Source organism: Choloepus didactylus, chromosome 7 (genome assembly GCF_015220235.1).
Source record: "Choloepus didactylus isolate mChoDid1 chromosome 7, mChoDid1.pri, whole genome shotgun sequence".
In the NCBI taxonomy this organism is placed as follows: Eukaryota; Metazoa; Chordata; class Mammalia; order Pilosa; family Megalonychidae; genus Choloepus; species Choloepus didactylus.
The window spans coordinates 108,493,028-108,513,011 of NC_051313.1; the positions used below are offsets into that span (position 1 = coordinate 108,493,028).

A 19,984-nucleotide genomic window follows, 5' to 3' on the forward strand; every position below is an offset into this window, starting at 1 on the left:
AGGGACTGTGGGAGCCACTGGAGAACTGGGAGCAGAAGAGGGTCATGATCCAACTAACGGGTGCTGAGTGGAGGACAGACTGACGAGGGGAGTAGGGGGCCTGTTAGGAGGATATTAAGAAAGGTGGGGAGGGGGGAGAGGCTTGGATGAGGGTGGCAGCAGTGGATTCTGGAAATAGATGGCAGAGAACCAACAGGAGTTGCTGCTGATGGAATGGATGTAGGGTTTGAGAAAAAAAAAGTCAAGAATAACTCCAAGTTTTAGGGCCTGAGCAGCTGGGGGGACGGGAACTGCCTTTACCTGAGGCGGGGAAGACTGTGCTGGGGAGCAGAAGCGGGTGGGGGGCAAAGACCCGGAACTCCGCCCGCACAAATCGAAGTTAAGGTGCCTATAAGGCAGCCGAATGGGAGGTCCGGGGGTTGATGGGGTCCTAAGAGGTCTCCGGCTGGAGAGGCGTGAGGGTGTTGTCAGCCTCTGGATGGTAATGAGCTACTCCCAACACGAGGTCCTTATTTCACAGGTGTGGCAGCCTCGGAGCTGAGCGGGGCGGGGCGGCGGGTCACGTGGTCGCGGGCTAGCGCCCCCTGGCGCGGCAGGACGGGCGGCAGCGGCGGTGGGGATGGCGGAAGCGGTGTCCCAATCGCGCAAGCGAGGGGAGCCAGGGGAGCCGGGCAAGCCGGGCCGCAGGGCCCTGTACTTCTGCGGGAGCATCCGCGGCGGACGCGAGGACCGGGCGCTGTACGGTCGGATCGTGTCGCGGCTGCGGCGCTTCGGGACTGTGCTCACTGAGCACGTGGCGGCTGCCGAGCTGGGCGCGCGCGGTGAGGCCGCCTGGGGCGCGGGGTGCGGCGAGGACGGGTGGGGACCGGCTGGCGGGAGAAGCGGTCCGACTCTGCACCACGGAAACTTGCGGTCTCGGTAGGCGGTAATCTGCCATGACCCCGCGGCGCGTCCCCGACGCCTGGAGCCCGCCCTCCTGCCCTGAGTGCTCCCTCTAGCGCCCCTGCCCAAGAAGGCAACCCGGCCATCGGACTTAGGGCCGCCTATGTCCGAATACACTTGTGGCTGTGAGCCCAGTGTCATCCTTCAGTTATTATCTTGACCTTTGGTTCCTTCTTGGAGAACATTCCTCAGCTTCTTGCACGAGCATTGGTAGGGAGGAGCAGAATGAGGGTGCATCGGGCAGCTTTGCTCAGTTCCCCGCTACCCGCTGGCCTCTTCCTTGCCCGTTCACCGTCCTTAGCCTTGACATTTGTCGTTTCCCTGGCATTGTCTTGCGACTTCACCTCGCTGGCCCTATGCAAGTTGGCCTTACTTATGTGGTCTTTACATAGTTTGTTTAGGTGCTTTGAAAATCGGAGGTCACAAAAAATTATCAGAGCTGTCTGATGGGAGATACTGAACTGGGTATAATAAGCTCACTGCATCTTCACAGGCTATACCTTGGTTCCCCTCTGCCTGGTTAGCCCCTGTCAACCTCTCCTTCCCTGGCTTCTGTGACAGGACAGACCCTGTCTCTCTGGCCCCTCAACCCTTCTCCTTCGTAGTCTCCCCTACCTGTTAATCCTAGTATGTCCTGGTTCTCAGCTCCCCATAGATAATGACCAGCTCTTGCTAGTTCTTCACCTTTCTCACAATCTAGGGGCCTGTGGGACAGCATGAGGTGGGGGGACTACCATCATCTTAAAAGTGCAAAATCAGAGTTCAGCATCTTCACCCCACCTGAAACAAAGCTTATCCTCCTGCTTCCCCCCTTTCCTGTCAAGGCATCAGCCTTCACGTAGACCCTGAGAGACCCCAGTTCTCCCAGTCACCCCCAGTCTCTCTCTCATATCCTGTGTAGTTTGCTCCTGGCTGCTGGGTCTTCCTAAAGTATGGCTTTGATCCACTGGTCTGAAATCTCTCCGACCCTTTCAGTTCAAAAATTGTACCTATTACTCTTGTATTTCTGCTGAGAAAACCTTAAGTGTTTCTCCATTGCCCTAGCCAGGGGCAGATCCATGTTTTGTGGGGTCTTATGCAATTTTGGGAGATGTCTTTAATAAGACAATATTGCTAGGGGTTTGGAAAGGGCCTTGGCAAGTGAGGGACTCTGAAGCTTAAGGTTCATTGGGTTCATGGTATATCTATCCCTGCCTGTTGGTTCTTGAATTTCAGGGTGTTAGGTGTCACTGGGGGAGCTTATTTATACTGCAGATTTCCCAGGCCCAGGAATTCTGATACAGCAGTCTAGGATAAAGCCTTAAACAAGCTCTCCAGTGATTCTGCTCTGATGAGGGTGGCTGTCATTCTCACTGTCCTGGAGGATAATGTTTAATCAGGCTGGAACCCTTTGACCCCAGTTTGCTTCTCCAGTCTTTGTGCCCACCTCTTCCTACTGGCCTGCCTTGCATTAGGGCTGTGGTTCTCTGGCTTTGTATAGATCAGAATCACCTGGAGAGCTTAGAAGTAGAGGCCCAGGCTCCTTACCAAACTTTTCAAGTGATTCCCTGCCCACCAAAGCTTGAGAAGGACCATGTTAGACTCTACCATCCTGGTCTGCTAAGTCCTTCTCTCCACCACAAGGCCAAGTGCCATTGCACTTTTCCCTGATCACTGGGACTCACAGTGACATAGTCCTTCCCTTAATCTCACCTGTATCGCTCATCTGGCCCTGATCACACATGCCACTTTATGCAGGATTGGCTTTCTCTTGTGGATAGTCCATCTCCTCACTCCTTTTCACAGAATCTTAGTTTTGGAAGGGCCCTTGGAAGTCATCTAGCATCTGGGGAGGATGGATGTGGGAGTGGTGAGGGTAGGGGAGAATTACTGAGTACTGAGAACCTGGGTGGGAGTGCATCCTTCACCAACTTTCCCTCACCCACAGGGGAGGAGGCTGGTGGGGGTGACAGGCTCATCCACGAGCGGGACCTGGCGTGGCTGCAGCAGGCAGATGGTGAGTGAGTGGTCTTCCTTCCCACCCACAGCCTCCTGTGGGATGCTGGACATCTCTGGCCTCCACACCAGGAAAGGACTCCTTAGAGCTCCCTCCTCACCACAACCAGACCATGTCATCTTTTCCTTACAAACCCCAAGTGCCATAGACACTGAACCTTTTTCTCAGCCTCATCTTTCTTCCCAGTGGTCGTGGCAGAAGTGACGCAGCCATCCTTGGGTGTAGGCTATGAGCTGGGCCGGGCCGTGGCCCTCAATAAGCCGATCCTGTGCCTTTTCCGCCCACAGTCTGGCCGAGGTGAGCACTCCAAGCCCTAGATGGTCAACCTTTCCCTCCACAGCCTTCTGTGGACCCAACCCCCATCAAGGGACAGGGGGAGGGAGTGGAGTTGGGAAATGTATGAGGGAGACACCCTCACCTTCCTCCACTCTCCCCAGTGCTTTCCGCCATGATCCGGGGAGCAGCAGATGGCTCACAGTTCCAGGTGTGGGACTATGAAGAGGAAGAGGTGGAGGCCATGCTGGATCGATACTTTGAGTCTGAACTTCCCAAGCCTGAGACTGCTTCCCCTGACCCAACCGCTTGACTTAATCATGTTCTATTAGATTTTCTGATCCCAGATACTTCTCTAGTAACCCTTCTGCCCTTTGGCCCCAAATTAAAAGATATGTTTAAAATTCTAACTGTGTATGTGTTTGGGAGAAGAGGTAGTTCCCCTCCCCAGCCCCCTTCTTTTTAAGGTCTAGAAAGACCTTTTGAAAGCCTGTAGGCCCCCAAGATGAGATCCTCTGAATATCCTCATGCACCCACCAGGAGCATTTAAGAGTTCTGAGGAAAGTGGGTGATCGAGGGTGGCTGCTGCTGTCTCCTCTGAAACTGGGCTGGTTCTGTGGGACAGGTGGGCCATCTGTACCTGGCCTGGTTGTCTAAGAACCTTGATTTACCTTTAACAATTTAGGTAAAACGGGTCTGCTTTGGGCTTTTCTCTGAGAACGTAGAAAATGGTAAAAAATGAGGGGGCCTGGGGAAGGAGGGAGAAGTGGGGTTTGAAGCCTGCCTTTCGTGAACTGCCTGGCCCACTTCCAGGGCGTTATGTGAAAAGAGAAAAAGTTTATTCAGTAAGCAGAAGGTGCTGCGACACTGGGTCACCTCCCCTGAACAACAGTGGGAAGGAGCAGGGCCCCTCCCTGCCCACTCGGCCCCAGGACTCTGGGGTGGCGCCAGGTGTTCCCTGCGTCCTGCCCCTCAGTCATAGACCTCATCATCCTCCTCCTCATCGCCAAAGAAGAAAGTCTCTTGGTCCAGGTTCTCAGATTCCTCATCATAGGAGAAGCTGTCATTGTCCAGCTCCTCGTCGAACTCGTTCTGATGCCACTGGGGCACATCGTCCTCATCCTCTTCCTCCTCCTCCTCGTCCTCATCCACCTCCAGGCCTGAGCAGCTTTGGGGCCTAGGGAGAGCCACTGCACTCAGCCCCAGGAGAAGCCTGACCTTGCCCACTGCCCCCACCACTCTACTCCTACTCACTGATGGCCGGGCATGTTGGGTCCCTTGGCCTCCCGGGCCTCTAGGCCTGCTGGACTCTGGAGGCCAACCCGGAAGTCCTGGCAAGGAGACGGAGATTTGGGGTAGGGGAGTGGAGGATGCTGGGCCTTTGTGCCTAGCATTCCTTCAACCAGTGTTTTCTGAGGGCCCATCAGGTGCCAAGCCCCTGGGAGGAAGGCTCCCACCGCCTCTCTCTCCCCTCCCCTCCCGCAGCACTTATACTACTGCCTTTGGTGTAATGTAACTCAGTGGTCTCCAGGAATACAACGGGAGGCACAGCCTTGTGCTTATGGAGCTTACAATGTGTATCTATATCTTTTCTGAGCCGTCAGTAAGCTCCCTGAGGGCAGGATTCATAGTTTAGACTCATCATCAGGTACCAGAACTGGAAAGGAGCTCAGAGATCCCTTACTCCAGTGGATCCCAGACCCCTGGCCCCCACCCCTGGGACTCTGAATCTACACAGCTGAAAAAGTTCCCCAAGTGATTCTGTTGAGCACCTGGCCAAATAACCCTGATCTGGGAAAACTAACCCTTTATTTTGGAGGAGACCCAGGGAGGTTAAGTGTCAGGCTCCAACATCATCCAACAGCCTGGGACGTGCACCCAGGTCTCCTAACATGCACCCACCCTTGCTGCCTTTCCTTCTGGACTCTCCCCAGAGCAGGGGCTGTGCTGGGCATAGGAGGAACCTCAAACCTGCTAAGTGAAGGGGAAGAAGGTACAAGGTGGGGTAGGATACCTGGGTGGAGTGCTGCAGGATGGCAAGCAGCCTTTCCTGGATCCGCCGGAGCAGCTCCAGGCCCGTGTTGAGGCAGTCAGCCCGCAGGAGGCGCAAGGAGGTGGCCAGGTCCTGGCACCGTAGGAGGGTCTCCTCTGCGAGGGTGGGGGACAGGTCACGGGGGCTCTCTCCCCTTCTTTCATTCTCAGCCATTCCTTCCTTCACCAAACACCTATTGAACACCTATCAAGTGCCAGGCCCTGCTCTAGACACTCATTCTCATGGAGCTTGTGTTCTAGTGGGGGATAGACTACAACTAAATAAAATGGCGGGTGAAGAGCTGCGCTCGCAGGCACTTACAGCATGTACTTTATTTGTACTTTAAACCTTAACTTAGAAAAGCCTAGTGGCGGCAGGGCTGTGAAGAATTAAGCAGAGAAAGAAGGCAGAATGAAGGTGGTGGTCCTAGAGGGGGGGGGGCTGTTTTACCTGCCCGTTGGTTTGGTTGGGGATGGGCTCCTCAGAGCAGGGCAGGAGAAAGGGCTCACCAAGCAGGATCTGCAGGGCGTTGGTGTGCAGCTCCAAGTTCTCGGTCTGCTGCTCTACCACGTCCATGTACTCAGTGTCCTGACTGTAGAAGCTGTACACGCAGGAATAGGCCAGCACCTAGGGGGTGCAAGTCAGCCCCAGCTCTGCCTGAGCCTTGGCACCTCTCGCCCCAACGGCTTTTTCATCCCTCTACCCAGACAGGGTACTTGAAAGCAGCCAAATCCACCTGACCCCCTCCCCATCCATCACAACCTTTCGTGCCTGCTCGAGACCCTGGCAGGCGTCACTGAGGAAGGTGAAGGATTTTGGCGGGGGCACCTCGTGGATAGCAGATACACGGTTCCGCAAGTTTACAGCAAATTCCTGTCCAGAGGAAGGTGTTTCAGCAGCAGCAGGCACGGCTCCAGCCCCGTCCTGCCCTTCCGGTCAGGATAGCCCACTAACCCATTCAGCCCTCGGCCTCCCCCAGAGGCCTGTGACCTTCTCACCGACCCAGTTGTCTCCTCCCTGCTCACCCGGGCCTGGTGGTGGAAAGTACACCTCTCGTTATAGTCCTGAAACCGCTTCTCCTGGCGAGCTGCTTTGCTTACCTGGGAAAGACAGGTGGGGATGGTTAGTGGGTGCTTTGCTTGGATGGGATGGGGTTAATAGCTACCATTTATGGAGGCCTCTCTAAGATTTTTTCGCTTAGTCCTCATAACTGTGTCAGTTAATATTATTATCCCCTTTTACAGATGAGGACATTGAGACTTTGAGACATACATGGACTTGCTTCAAGCCCCACACTAAGTGGAGAAGCCAAGATCTGACCCCACAGTCCTGTTCCTCCTTGCTCTGCCCTGGTGTCCCCCTGTGAATGCCCAGCCCTCCCCACCCTTTCTGTTTGCCACCTCATGTGAGCAGCCCTATTCTGGAGCCGTGAACAGACTAGGCCTTGTGAACAGACCAACATGTACAGAACTCCCAGTGCCTGTGGCCCCAGCTGGCATTGGCCCTCTTTCCGCTAAGCCTCTGTCCCAACAGCTGTTAGCCTGTGTCTGGACATAAAACCCTCTTTCCCCAGGACCTGGGCAGCAGCACCCACTCTGACTACCCCTGGTCCTCTGCCCAATGCCCGATGCCCATCCCCTTACCATGGCAGAGCAGTTGTAAAAGTCTTTGTGACTTGGCTTCCAGGACTTGAGGCAGCGCCAGCAGAAACCATGGTTGCATTTGGCACAGGTCATGCTATGGAGGAAGCTTGCTGGCAGAGGGCTCCTGCCTCTGGCCAGAGCTGCCCCAGGAATGTCAAGGACCCTGGGCATATCAGTGATGATGCCCCTGTCCCTTCCCTGTGCCTTATAGTCTCCTTAATCCCTACTGAGTGTGCCTTGCTTCTGAATTTCTCCATACAGTGCAGGCTTAAAAATGGACAAGTACTATCAAGATCCAGGAGATCACTCTGGAGGGTACCAAGTGAGGGGAGATCGAGTGACTGCCCTTGTTTGCTGAGCTTTATGAGAAGTCCCACTGCCTGTTCCTCATTGCCAGGCCTCCCACCCTCGCAGGAGACCTCTCCCTTGCCCTCTGACTCCCCACTGCCCACAGTACCCCCTTTCTTACTGCAGACACCCCTCGTTCTTCTCGATGGGAGCCTGACAGCTGGGACAACGCTTGGAAATGAGCTTGGCCAGGTGCTTGCTCTGGGCCTCCACACTCATGCCTTCGTAGTAGCCGCCATCGTCAACCCACTGCGACATGTGGCCACAGCTGGCAGGGTAGTGCGCCTGGAGCAGGAGGGGGAGGTGAGGACACAGGTCATCTTTGGAGGAATGGAGGAGGAGGAGCAGAGCTCAGTTGGGTGGTAGAAGATGAGGAAGGACAAATCATAGTCTTGTGTGTGGCGGGGTGGGAGGTGCCAAGGAGGGGAGGAGTGTCAGCCCTAGCTCACGGCCTGGGGTGCCCACCTCAGGGAAGCTGCAGTTGAAACAGGAGGCCCAGCCGCACTTGGCACAGGCAGTCCCACAGCCCAGGCCCTGGAGGCACAGGATGCGATCGCAGCCTTGGGGATTGGTGCACCAGGTCAAGTTGGAACAGCTCTCCACATAGCCACGCAGGAGGGCCTTCTCATACTGTGGGGCCATGGGAGCACACAAAATGAGGGCCTGATGCTCTGCAATGCCACGACCCCCCCCCCCCACAAGCCCCCCAGGTCCCCCAGCACCCTGCATGTCAGCCTAGTCCCCAGGCCTGCCCCTGTGACTCTGCACTGCAGTCCCTCTCAGAGGAGAGTGGATACCTTGGAAATGACCTCTGGAGAGGAGACGATGGCACGGATGAAGGCTCCAGTGGGCTGGGCAGGGCAGTCGGCAATGGGGCAAGTGCAGTTCAGCACAAGGTTCTGCTCAATTCGAGTTGTCAGATACTCATTCCAGCAAGACTGGGAGGGAGAAGGGGGGCTGCTCAGACAGCGCAGGAGCAGCACAGGAGTCCCACGGGAGGAAGGTACCCTGGTCTAACCCAGCAACCCACCTCCTCCCCTCCGGTACCCCCTGCAGTGATCTTACAGCCCAGAGACAAGCCTGATTCCAGATTAACATCAAAATCAACCCTAATCTTTCTGGCTTCTGTGAGTTTCCTGGGATGGGCCCAAAGTAGAGCTGTCTTTGAAGATGTGTGGGCCAGGGTATTTGCCTAATTATCATTACTGTGGAGATGGACATGGAGGGAATCAGTAAAAAAGAATCAAGGAAAAGGAGAAGGATTCAAATTCTTAGAAAGATTCAGAAAGAGCAAGAAAGTAGAGAGAAAGGAGCCCTGGGCAGTGGGTCGCCTTTTCCCCATGGGGTGGCTAGCCCCTGACACTGCACACACAGCTGTGGTCTCTCATCCTAGCTCTGTGGGCTTATCCCCAGTGACTCTGTCTTGTTGTCCCCACCTCCCCAGGCTCAAGTGTAAGACACCTAGGACACCATGCCTGCCGCATTCCCCAAGTGCGCAGCAATGGCACCACCACACTCCCTGTCACCGGTGTTAGAACCGTCTTGCCTCCTGAATTCTTCTCTTGCTCCCAAATCACTGCCTCATCCTAAACCAGGCTGTTATCCCTCACCCTAAACTGGTGCATGGCCTTCCTACCTCCCATCTCTCTCCACTCAACCCACCCGACCTCCATCTGCACCAGCCTGAGCCTAAGACGCTCCACAGCCACCCCATTCCTCTCCCATTACCTACTGCTGGGCTTTTCAAAATGATGGTATAACCCCCCCAGGAAAGCACATACATCAGTGCATCAAAGCCACAGGATAAATGTAAAGCACCTTACTGGACTATTTAGACTCAAAGGAAAGCACTACATAAAACAAAACCCTTTTGGTACTGAAACAAATCCATATAAACTGGGAGCTGAATGCAAAATTCTTGCATTTTTCAGATAAAAAGGGAAATTTCTCCAAATTCAGACCCCACACTTGCAGGCACACAGGTGCCTCACGGTACTTCACAGCCAAGGAGGGGAAACACTGCACTGTGGGACGATATCCTGGCGTCTCAGTCCAGACCACCCCACTCCTCTAAGGAAGCCCTCTGCTTTGAGCTTGCTTTTGGCTTCTGCTGTCCCCACGGTCCAGCCCAAACAGACGGCTGCTCCACCTGGCACTGCCCCTCCTGCCCTATGTGAGTCCTCCTACATTCAAGGCTCACGCTGGGAAGCCTTCCCCAACTGCTACAGACTCTTCTCTGATTTCCCTTCTCTTGAGTTCCCTTGCATTGCCATTTGTGCCACTAAGCTGAGACTTATTCATGAATTTCTCCTTGGCTGGGACCCTTACATATGGCCTTTCTCAGTCATGTTTTCAGGCTTCCTGCTCTACATCTCGACAGGGCTCTGTGCCCTGCGCCTGCTTCTCTTTCCTTGGGTAATGCCAACCAGGCCTCACCACTTAATTGCAAGTTCAAATATCTACTGTCCACTTGTCAGTCCCATACAAGTGCCTGACAAGCAGCTCAAACATCACCTGCCCAAAACAGATTTCATTTCTCCTCAAAAACCTGTTCTTCAACTTCCACCTCTAGAGCCATTTCCTCCAACTCCGAAAAGACCACACATTCCTTCTACCTCGAGGCTCAGGTCAAAAACACAAACCATCCTTGATTCGCTTTTCCTAAGCCCCTGTCACACCCACCTAGTCCTATCAGTTCTACCTCCAGACGTATTCCAAATCCACCTACTTCAATCTTCACCACTGCCCCTGCCCACGTCTATGACATTACCGTCTCCTGCCTCTTGTTACAATAGTCTCTTAATGTGTGTCCATTCTTGTTCCATCCAAGCCTTTTCTCCATACAACGGCCAAAATGATCTTTAAAAAATATAAATTGGGTGGAGACGGTACAGATAAAAATAAAAAAATAAATGAATCAGATCATATCACTCTCCTGCTTAAAACCCACCAATGGCTTCCATCAATAAAATCCACTGCTGGAGAACAGTTTGGTAGTTCCTCAGAAAGTTAACATAGCATTACTATATGATCCAGCAATTCCACTCTTAGGTATACACCCAAAAGAAGTGAAAGCAGGGACTCAAACAGATACTTGTACACCAATGTTCAGAGCAGCATTATTCACAACAGCCAAAAGGTGGAAACAACCCAAGTGTCTATCAGTAGATGAATGGATAAACAAAATGTGGTATATAAACACAATGGAATATTATTCAGCCATAAAAAAGAATAAAGCTCTGATACATGGATGAACCTTGAAGCCTGGCACAAAAGGACAAATATTGTATGATTACACTTACATGAAATATCTAGAATAAGCAAAATCATAGAGAAAGATTAAATGTTACCAGGGGCTGGGTGGGGGGCATTATCGTTTAATGGGTACAGGGTTCCTATTTTGGGTAATAAAAAAGTTATAGTGATAGATGGTGGTGATGGTAGCACAACACTGTAAAAGTAATGTCATTGAGCTATACACTTATAATGGTTAAAATGGCAAATTTTATGTTATATATATGATACCACAATTTAAAAACCTATGAAAGAGAAAATAAAATCCACTGTCTGTCAATCCCGACTCCATCAGGTCCCCCTCTCTCCCCTTGTCTCCTGCCACTGCTCTGCCACTTACTGTGCCTCAGCCACCAAGCTCAGCTCCTTGGTGCTTGCTGTTCCTTCTGTTTTGAACACTGCTTCCCCAGATAGTCACCTCCTCAGATGGCCTTCCCTGGCCTCCCACCCTAAAGAACCAACAAGCTCCTCATCCCCACTCCTAATCATAGCCATGTCCTATGACATTACCCAAGTGTATTTTCTTCACTGCAGTTATCATAAAAGTGTAGAGGAAGGGCCCTGGAGAGAGACTGTCAAAGTTCAAATCCTGACCTTGGGCAAATTACTGCATCTCTGAATATCTCAATCTGTCATCTGTAAAATTGGGAATGATGAAAATACCTACCTTGTAGAACTATTATAAGAGTTAAACAAAATAATGCATGTAATACGGCACAATGCCCGGCCCGGGGTTAGTCCTCCATAAATACTAGCTGCTGTTATTATTAGCCCTCAGGTCACTTTGTGCTCGGACTTTTTTCAGTCCTGCATTCAGCTCCCAGTGCTATGCACATAGCAGGTCAAGGACAAATATTAGTTGAGTGAAAAAAATCAATATGTTAAAGAAAATAATTAAGAACCCAGGGAAAGGGCGGGCATAAGCACCTATTTGAGAAGAGTACATTGAAGCAGAGCAAAAGGGACGTGGAAATAGAGCTCCACATACACGCACATGCAAATGGATGCTTCCCAGATGCACCCACTACTAAGTAGGTGCTGCTGGAGCGGTAGCGAGAATAAATGGCGACAAGGAGCACTCACTCTGTCAGGCTGTTGTGGTTGGGCCTGGTGCCAGTTCTAAGGAGCTGGGAGGCAGGAATACAGGAATACCAGACACTCAGCTCTCCTGGTTCTCTGCACCCCAGCCTCCTCACTCTCTGCCTTTGAAGACTACGCACTCTCTCCAGCTATGGCCTTCTCTGCTTCAGCTTTCCAGCAGCAAGCCCTAACTTCCCATAATTCCCTTCTGTGTTTTTCTATTTTCTGATTCATATCACTTCTTTATCTTTTTGTAGTAGATGAGAGTTTACGATAAAAGAAATGATGGTGTTCTGAAATAAGAGCACTGGAATGGTGATGAGGAAACCATAAACTATAGCTATTACCACTTAAATAACAATTTCTCATTTACAAAGTGCCTTTACATATATTTCATACATATGTCAGTAGTTCCCGAACTTGGCTGAATGTTGGAATCACCTGAGGAGCTTATAAAATCCAGATGCCTGGGTTTCATCTCCAGATATGCTGATTTAACTGGTTTGGGATGTAGCTTGGGCACTGGAATTTTAAAAGTGATAACAAACGCAGCAGTTTAAGAACCACTGATATATATCACTGGATCCTAGCAACCACCCCTCAGGGAGCCAAGGCAAGTGGTACCATTTACAGATGACAAACTAGTTCAAGAGGAACACTGCTCAGGTTAGTAAAGGGTAGTGCTGACTAGAACGCCAAAGCTCCCAGGTAACTGTATCAGGGTGGAGAGCTGGGGGCAGAAGAGAGCTGCTGGGGCCTTACCTTACAGCAGTAGTGCATGCAGCAGAGACAGGGCAAGTCGTCATCGGGCTCCAGGGGGCTGATGCAGACAGGGCAGTGGTCAGGGCGTATGGGAGCAGTCTGGGCCTGGGGTATGCACAGCCCAGCTGCCAACAGCAATGGCTCAGGGTTATCGCTGTAACTCTGCAGCAGCTGCTCGGCGCCCCAGTGGGAATGAGCCAGCAGATGCTGAGCCACATCTGGCTCTAGGTTCAGCGTCTCCTGCACCTGCTGCACCGTCTGCTCCATCAACCCTTCTACCTCTTGGGGGCTCATGGTGCGGCTGGCAGGCAGCTGCAGAGATGCCAGGGCAGCCACGGCTTCTGGGCTTGGGGGAGAGAAGAGGTGGTGACTAGCATCCCTACTGCCCTACTTATCCAACCAGATAAACTCCAACTCATTAAACCCCACCTGGCCCCCAGCTCCCCACTCAGCTAACCAGCCTGGGGATAACCACCCTGAAGCAATTGTAAGAGCATGCCCTTCCACAAAAGTGTGTGGAAATGTGGGGTTGGGACTGGCTGTTGCAGTGACTGGCGGCCACTACTGGTATCTATTGGGCAGGGGTCAGGATGCTAATGGACCCATGTGGATGGAACAGTCCCACTGTAGGTCCCACTCAAAATACTGACAGCACTCTGGTGAGAAACATAGTGTACGGCTGTGGTCTATGGACCAGCAGCATAGGTTTCACTGGGGCTGGTTTGAAATGCTCCACCCTAGACCTACTGAATCAGAATCTGCATTTTAACAAGATCCCCAGGTGAACTGTATGCACGTTAAAGTTTGAGAAAAAATATTCTAGAGAATGCATTTTACCCAAAAATGCAAACGGCTGACATGAAAAGTAGTGTTGTAACTTCTGGTGATCTGGATCAGAGGTTAAAAGCTTCAGGGATGCTGGCTAATTAGGGAAATCCTATGGCAAATTCGTCTGCAGAACAGGCTTCTTGAAAACTTAAGTCTGTATATTTCACTGAGCAGAGTGCACAGTTAGCACTCAGCACATATTTGCAGAATATTTCATGTTTGCTTAGAATGAAGGACATCTATAAAGGAGAGTGTGTATGGGTCCCTTGCCTAAGGGCTGGCTCTAGGAGGATGGGGACAGTCAGACCCCTGATTGGGAAGGCAAGGAAGGCAGTGGTGGCACTGGAAGCCAGAATGAGGACAGAAAAGTGGGGGAAATAGCAGGGATAGGGCAAAAGGGATTAGACAAAGAAAAAAAGAATTTTTTCACAAGGGAGCTTGGCTTTGCTGATATAAGCCCATCCCATCTCATTGCAGCCCTATCTATCCTAGAGAACCTATGCCTTTCTACTGACTTGGACTGTAGTGGGGGTAGGGGAATGTGGGGTGGCTACCTAGGCTTAGAGGTCTCAGTGCTCTTGTTGCCACAGAAGGGGATGTCTGCCTGACCCCGGCAGGGACCCATGGGCTCTGGGGTGGCATACATCAGGATTTGGGGCTGGTCGTCATGCCGTGCCACATAGCCTTGGCCCAGAAGGTGCAGGATGCAAGAGAGGACGTCTGTGCTTGAACAGGCCACGCCCCTGGCAATAGTGTGGCCCAGGCTTCCAGGGAGATTTGGGCCCTTCCGCCAGGCCTCCAGCACCTGGGAGGGAGGAGAGAAAACAGGTAGGCCCCTTTTACCCATGGGAGGCAGGCAGTACACAGACTCTGGAGCCAGCCTGCCTGGGTTCAATGCCCAGCACTGCCACTCACTAGCTGCATGACTGCAGATAAGTTTCTAAACTTGCCCGTGCCTCACTTTTCTTTTCTGTCAAATGGAGATAATAATAAACATTTATCTCATAGGGTTGTTGTGAGGATTAAAAGACTTAATTTAGACAAACTCTTAGGACAGGGCCTGGCACACAGTAAACAGTCATGTCTTGTCTCTCTTTTCTATCTGCCTGCCCTATCAGGAATAGAAAAGCCAGATGGAAATGTCACCCTACAGAGCTCTCATATTGAGGGAACTTACCTTCCCTTGTGATGACCCCTAGCCCCAACCCCTGCCCCAACCATGACTCCATCCCCCAACTTCATGGTCTCCTCCTTACCTACCAGACAAACCAGCTGATCAATGTGGAGGCCCTTCTCCCCATGGGCTTTGAGAATACGGACAAGAAGACAGCTCAAGAGATTCCTTTTCTGTTCCAGGGTTCGGCCCTCATCCTTTTGTACATTCAGGTATGTCTGGGGAGGTATCAGCCACAGGGCGTCCCCACTGGGCTGTGGCCCAGGCTCATGAAGCCGCAGAACACCTGGAAACCACTCCCAGTCAGGTACCCGAGGAGGGAGAGGGGAAGATGAGTAGGGGCTCAGAGGTCCCTATGCTCCTTATTCCCTACTACACTACCCTCCCCAGAGACCCCCCACCCCCGGTCCTCTGAGTGGAGGCTCAGCCCAGCCCCCATCGACCTACCCCCATGTGGAAAGTCCTGACCCTCATGCAGTGTCAAAGGGCCATTCTCAGAGGTGAGGGGCAGAAGGGCCTGGAGCAGTAGCTCTGGGGAGAGGTCAGAATTCTTCAGCAAGGTTTCTACTGACACCTCCTGGTGAGGAGAAACAGGGTCACTGAGGATCTCCTTGAGTAGTAGGCAGTGAAGGGAAAGAAGCAGGAGGGAGGATGAAAGGAGTTTCAGAGTTTGGGAAAGGAACAGAGATAAAGTGGCAGAGTCGAGGCAGCAATCACCTCCGTCTGATTGAAATTCAACAGCAGCCACATCTGCACAGTGGACACATGCAGGGTCTGGTCCCCAAACTGCATCTCGGCCCGGCCCAGCCACGTCCACTGCAGCCGCCGACGTGGTCCCATGTCCAGGACTGGATGGTTCTGGCCTGGGAAAGGTTTGAGAAAAAGGGAAACAAAGAGTAGGGGAAAGGCAGGGGTTAGGCATTGAGGTGATGGACACCATCAGTTAAGCTTCGCTCCTTGAGTCTCTGCAGGGAGCAGGGCCTGGGCCTTTAAAGACAGAGAGAACCTGGCCTGAGCCTCCAGGTCTCAGCCTTCCCTGTGCCTGCCTCCCTGGCAAGCCACGGGTACCCGCCAGCCTCTCTGGCGCCTACCCTGTGCCAGGCAGGCTCTCTGGATCAAACACCTGAGAGAGGAGACCTGGGTTTTGCCCTGAAGGAATTGACGGTTTTAAAGACACATTAAGTTGAGTCTCTTCCTCAGCCTGTGTTCCAGATCAGCCAAGGTGAGCCTGGAATGTTTCCTCATGGTGGACATCATGGAAATCAAGGAAGTGGGTAGGAGTACAGATGAAACAAGATTGGCCACGAGTTGATCTATGTTGGTACACTGGAGTTTGCTATCTATTCTGTCTACTTTAGTATGTTTTAAATTTATCATAACAAGATTTTTTTGAAGAAGAAGGTGAAAATAAGCCATTCTCAGACAAATAGAGACTGATAATGTTTACCATCAATATTTCTTTAGTGAAAAAACTTCTGAAGAAAACCAAACTCAGAAAGACAGATCAAGATGCAAAAAGAATGGTGACTAAAGCAACTAGTATGAGGACAAATCTAAACATCAACTTAATAAAATAATAATAATGACTAAGTTGGTTGGTTAAAAAAGATAATCCGAAGTATTGGACAACAATAACAAGTAAGATGGGGGTTGGTACTGGAGTTAAGATTTTCTAAGGTCCTTTCATTGTTCAGGAAGGTGGAAAGTGCTATTAACAAATCAGGCACACAGGTTAAAAATGTAAGGGTAAAACTATAGAAATAGAATGTAACTTCCAACTGGTAGAGACAAAAAAGGAATTAAAAAAAAAACAAAAAACTTCAATCAATCCAAAAGAAGAAGAAAGCACAAGGTAGAATCATATGTATAAAGATGTTCAATTTATTCTTCTTTAAACTGTACATATGTTTTATATATACCTTTGTATATATAAAATATCTAAAATTTTAAAATGTAGAAGGGTAAAAAAAAAACAAAAAACATAAAATAAGAGCTTAGAAATAAAGGCCAAATATATAACTCCTCATAATTACAAATGGCCTAAAATTGACCACTCAAAAAGACAGATTATCAGGTTGAATAAAAATCTAGGATTTACAAGACAAACCTAAAACACAAGCGTATGGCAAGGTTAAAATTGAAATGATATGGGGGGGAAATTTTGATGAAAGTAGAATACTGGCATGGTTTTAAAGTATCTCCCCCCACAGACGGCTTATTGTTAGAAGTAAGGGAAAAAATATTAACTATACAGTCGACGAATCAGAAAATCCCTTGACCAGATCATCAAAATTAATGTCATAAATGAGGGGCAGAGGGACACCATGCGCCTCCAGATGTAACACCCAGAGGAGTACAGAACCATCCTTAGTTATTCCAGCTGAAAACACATACCCTGAATCTAATCATGAGAAAGATCATACAAATAAAAAATGAGGAACTATTTAAAAATTTTAAAAGGACTGTATTCTCCAAAAATGTCAAAGTCATAAAAGATAAACAAAGGCTGAGAAACTGCTCCACATTAAAGGAGACTAAAGAGACACGACAACTAAATGCAACATGCAGTCCTAGACTGGATCCTATCCCGGACGAAAACAAACAAAAGACATTATGAAGTCAATTGACAAAACTGGAAAATGGACACTAGATTAAAGTATCATATCAATGTTAAATTTTGGAAACTGATAAATGAGCTGTGATTATGTAAGAGAATACCTTTATTCTTAGGAAATACGTACTAAATTATTTTAGGGGAAAAGGGCCATTACATATGCAATTTATTCTCAATGGTTCAGAAAAAAACTTGAATATATATACATACACACACACACACACACACATGCATAAATAGAGATAGACAGGTGGGTATAAAGAGCAAATAACAAAAGTAAATGGGGCAAAATGTTAACAAAAAGTAAATCTGCCATTTTTCTGTATATTTGAAATTATTTCCAAAGGGAAAAAAAAACTAAAATGAAAGGATAGAAAAAGAGACTAGTGAGATACTAACTGAAAGAAAGCTGTTATACTATTAATACCAGACAAAAATAAACTTTAAGAGAAAAAGCTTTACTAGAAAAAAAGATGGTCACTTCATAGTAATAATCAGGTTTAATTTACCAAGAATATTCTAAACCTGGGTAGTTTATCCATTATGGTAGTCACATATACCTATTTAAATTTAAACTGTTAAAATTAAATTAAATCTTCAGTTCCTCAGTTGCATTAGCCACATTTCAAATGCTCAATAACCACGAATGGCTATCATATTGAGCAGTATACAGAAAAGAATTTTCCATCATTGCAGAAAGTTATACTAGATAGTGCTGTTAAATGATCCTAAATTTGTATCTAATAATACGTCAAAAAATATATAAAGCAAAATTGATACGATTACAAGTAAATTAAGAAATTTACTATCATAATGGCAGATTTTAACCCACCCTCTCTCAGTAATAGATGAAGTAAACAAAAATTAGTAAGGTTATAAATTTGAACAATACAATTAACAAAGTCAGTCTAAAGTAATATGTAGAATCCTGTACCCAACAGCTGAAGAGAACACATTTTTCTTAATCACACATGGAACACTTATAAAATGTAACCATCTATTAGGCCATAAAGGAAGTCTCAATAAATTGCAAAGATTTGGAATCACAGAAACCACATTCATGGCCACAATGGAACAAAGGTTTGAGAAACTCGAAACAAAACATAACTAAACAAACCAAAATTTGTTTGCAAGTTTTAAAATATACTTATAAAAAAACTAATAAATCAAAGAAAAAGTAATAATGGAAATGAGAAATTCTTAGACTAAACAGTAATAAAAATACTACATATACGACATAATTAAAATGTATGGACCATCCCAAATGTCCATCCATCAACAGCAGAATGGGTAAATATTTTCAAACAATGGAAAAGGACTCAACAATACAAAAAGAACAAATAAACAAACTCAGCAATACAAAAGATACAACTTACAACCTTGATAACTTCCACAGATACATGTTGAAAGAAATCAGACACATCATAATACATACTCTACATCTCCATTCTGTGATGTTCAAATACAGGCAGACATCTATGGTGACAAAGGGAAGAATAATGGTTTCTCTTGGAAGAAGATACTGACTGGAGGAGGACATGGGAGAGGAAAGCTTCTGGGGTGCTAGGTGGTGGTTACATGGGTGTGTAAGCATGTAGTAATTCATTAGGCTTTATAATTAAGATTTGCATGACTTACTGAACATGAGTTATACCTCAATTAAAAAACTTCTTAAAACCCTTACAGGGTGCAGCAAAAGCAGTATTAAGGGGAAATGAATAGCCTTATATACTTTCATTTTTAAAAAAGTCTGAAAGGATGATAAAGTAATTAAGTATGCAACCTGAAGTTAGAAAAAGAGAACAAATTCATTAAAATGTGAAGGAAATGATAAGAGCAGAAACTAATGAAGACACAACCCACAATTTTTTCACCCTTCCCTGCTGTCCCTACGGACTATTTTTCTATGTATTTATGTGCTCCTGGCCAAAGGTTCTCCTCTCTTGTCTTCCTCTCTTGCCACCCCAATCTCACCCCAATCTCTAATTTCCTCTTCCCAGCTCCTCACTCTGGCTGTAGAAGTTGGAGAAGCAGTCAAGAGCTTCACAGAATTCTGTGGAAAGGCACTTTCTGGGATGGTACAGGTAGCAGAGTGGGGAGACCGGCCAGCAGCGTGGTGACAGGACCAGCACAGCAACTGTTGAACTTGGGTCTTTGATAAATAGCTCTTTCTCAGCCCCTTCTTCTTCTTCTTCCTCCTGAAGGAAAGAAGGATTTCAAGGGCCCTTGGCTCTCTTCTTTGGGCTAATCTCCTCCTGCTCTCCTAGTCTCCCACTCTTTTCCCTTGCTCTTACCTCTTCCTCCAGTCCTTGTTCCTCCTTGTCCTGCTCCAAGAGCAGTCTGTCAAGCTGCTGGAGCTGGTATAGGTGGAACTGGCACTTGAGCTCCTCAGAGGTGTTCAGGCTCTGTAGCATCCGCTGGGGGAGGCGGTTGGGGAAGCAGAGGCCAATCTGCTCTAGCACAGCCCCGTCCAGCCAGCTCGAGCCCAAGCTCAGAAGACGGTCTGCCATGTAGTGCCTGCAGCCACATAGCCCAGGCCAAGCCTCAGGGTGGGTGCTCAGCAGGCTCAGGCCCTGCCTCCCCTCCAGAATTCAGGTCCTTCTGCCCTGGCCTGCCCGTCACAGGTCCTCTTCCTTCCCGCTCCCTTACCATCAGTGCGAAGGCCATCTCTGAGTCTTAATCTCTCCTCCTCACTGCCTCCTCCTTCATCTCCCCTCTAAGACCCACATCCTCCCCCTCTCTAGACTCAAGGCCTCCCACTTCCTCCTTCTCAGGACCTGCACTCACTGATAGAAGTGTTCAAAAGTAGTGGCCAGCTCCAGGCCAGAAAGAACCATGATGGGCTCCAGGTGCTGCTGAAGCTGCCCCAGCATTTCCACTGCTGGGGCTCCACCCATCAGGCCACCCTGGATCTGCTGGTCGATGTGCCGGGCAAACTGCTCACTCATCTGGGGTACCGGGAAAATCATAAACAAGGGAATGGAAAGGGAGAGTGGGG

The 19,984-nt window shown here is 49.2% G+C and overlaps 2 protein-coding genes across 5 annotated transcripts in view; one reads left to right on the top strand and one right to left on the bottom strand.

The window, feature by feature from the left end:
• The first annotated feature begins 582 nt into the window (after positions 1 to 582).
• On the top strand, positions 583 to 3,621 carry DNPH1 (2'-deoxynucleoside 5'-phosphate N-hydrolase 1). The gene is made up of 4 exons (XM_037842654.1): positions 583 to 821; positions 2,870 to 2,938; positions 3,125 to 3,235; positions 3,376 to 3,621. Exons 1-4 carry the CDS (start codon positions 620 to 622, stop codon positions 3,522 to 3,524), a joined length of 531 nt encoding a protein of 176 aa, XP_037698582.1. The 5' UTR covers positions 583 to 619; the 3' UTR covers positions 3,525 to 3,621.
• A 407-nt stretch (positions 3,622 to 4,028) lies between these two features.
• CUL9 (cullin 9) overlaps positions 4,029 to 19,984 on the bottom strand; it is a 37,140-nt gene continuing 21,184 nt past the window's right edge. For 2 of the 4 annotated variants that reach the window (XM_037842651.1, XM_037842652.1), the window contains exons 23-40: positions 19,774 to 19,934; positions 19,281 to 19,503; positions 18,995 to 19,184; positions 15,090 to 15,235; positions 14,820 to 14,949; positions 14,459 to 14,658; positions 13,753 to 14,003; positions 12,371 to 12,716; positions 8,032 to 8,172; positions 7,700 to 7,864; positions 7,356 to 7,519; positions 6,887 to 6,980; positions 6,269 to 6,343; positions 6,006 to 6,116; positions 5,753 to 5,870; positions 5,226 to 5,359; positions 4,466 to 4,542; positions 4,029 to 4,388 (exon numbers count right to left, since the gene is read on the bottom strand). In XM_037842651.1, coding sequence (XP_037698579.1) covers positions 4,184 to 4,388; positions 4,466 to 4,542; positions 5,226 to 5,359; positions 5,753 to 5,870; positions 6,006 to 6,116; positions 6,269 to 6,343; positions 6,887 to 6,980; positions 7,356 to 7,519; positions 7,700 to 7,864; positions 8,032 to 8,172; positions 12,371 to 12,716; positions 13,753 to 14,003; positions 14,459 to 14,658; positions 14,820 to 14,949; positions 15,090 to 15,235; positions 18,995 to 19,184; positions 19,281 to 19,503; positions 19,774 to 19,934 — 2,931 coding nt within the window. In that variant the 3' untranslated portion in view covers positions 4,029 to 4,183. Of the gene's footprint in view, positions 4,389 to 4,465; positions 4,543 to 5,225; positions 5,360 to 5,752; positions 5,871 to 6,005; positions 6,117 to 6,268; positions 6,344 to 6,886; positions 6,981 to 7,355; positions 7,520 to 7,699; positions 7,865 to 8,031; positions 8,173 to 12,049; positions 12,131 to 12,370; positions 12,717 to 13,752; positions 14,004 to 14,458; positions 14,659 to 14,819; positions 14,950 to 15,089; positions 15,236 to 18,994; positions 19,185 to 19,280; positions 19,504 to 19,773; positions 19,935 to 19,984 lie in introns of those variants that run through there. The other 2 variants (XM_037842653.1, XR_005217819.1) reach the window with 2 other exon arrangements.

What these genes read in the sequence shown, in the direction of transcription:
- DNPH1 (XM_037842654.1), top strand. Translation starts at nt 620, where the DNA reads ATGGCGGAAGCGGTGTCCCAATCGCGCAAGCGAGGGGAGCCAGGGGAG. An exon ending in GTGGCTGCAGCAGGCAGATG is followed by an intron (nt 2,939 to 3,124) that starts GTGAGTGAGTGG and finishes CTTTCTTCCCAG; the next exon opens with TGGTCGTGGCAGAAGTGACG. An exon ending in CCGCCCACAGTCTGGCCGAG is followed by an intron (nt 3,236 to 3,375) that starts GTGAGCACTCCA and finishes CACTCTCCCCAG; the next exon opens with TGCTTTCCGCCATGATCCGG.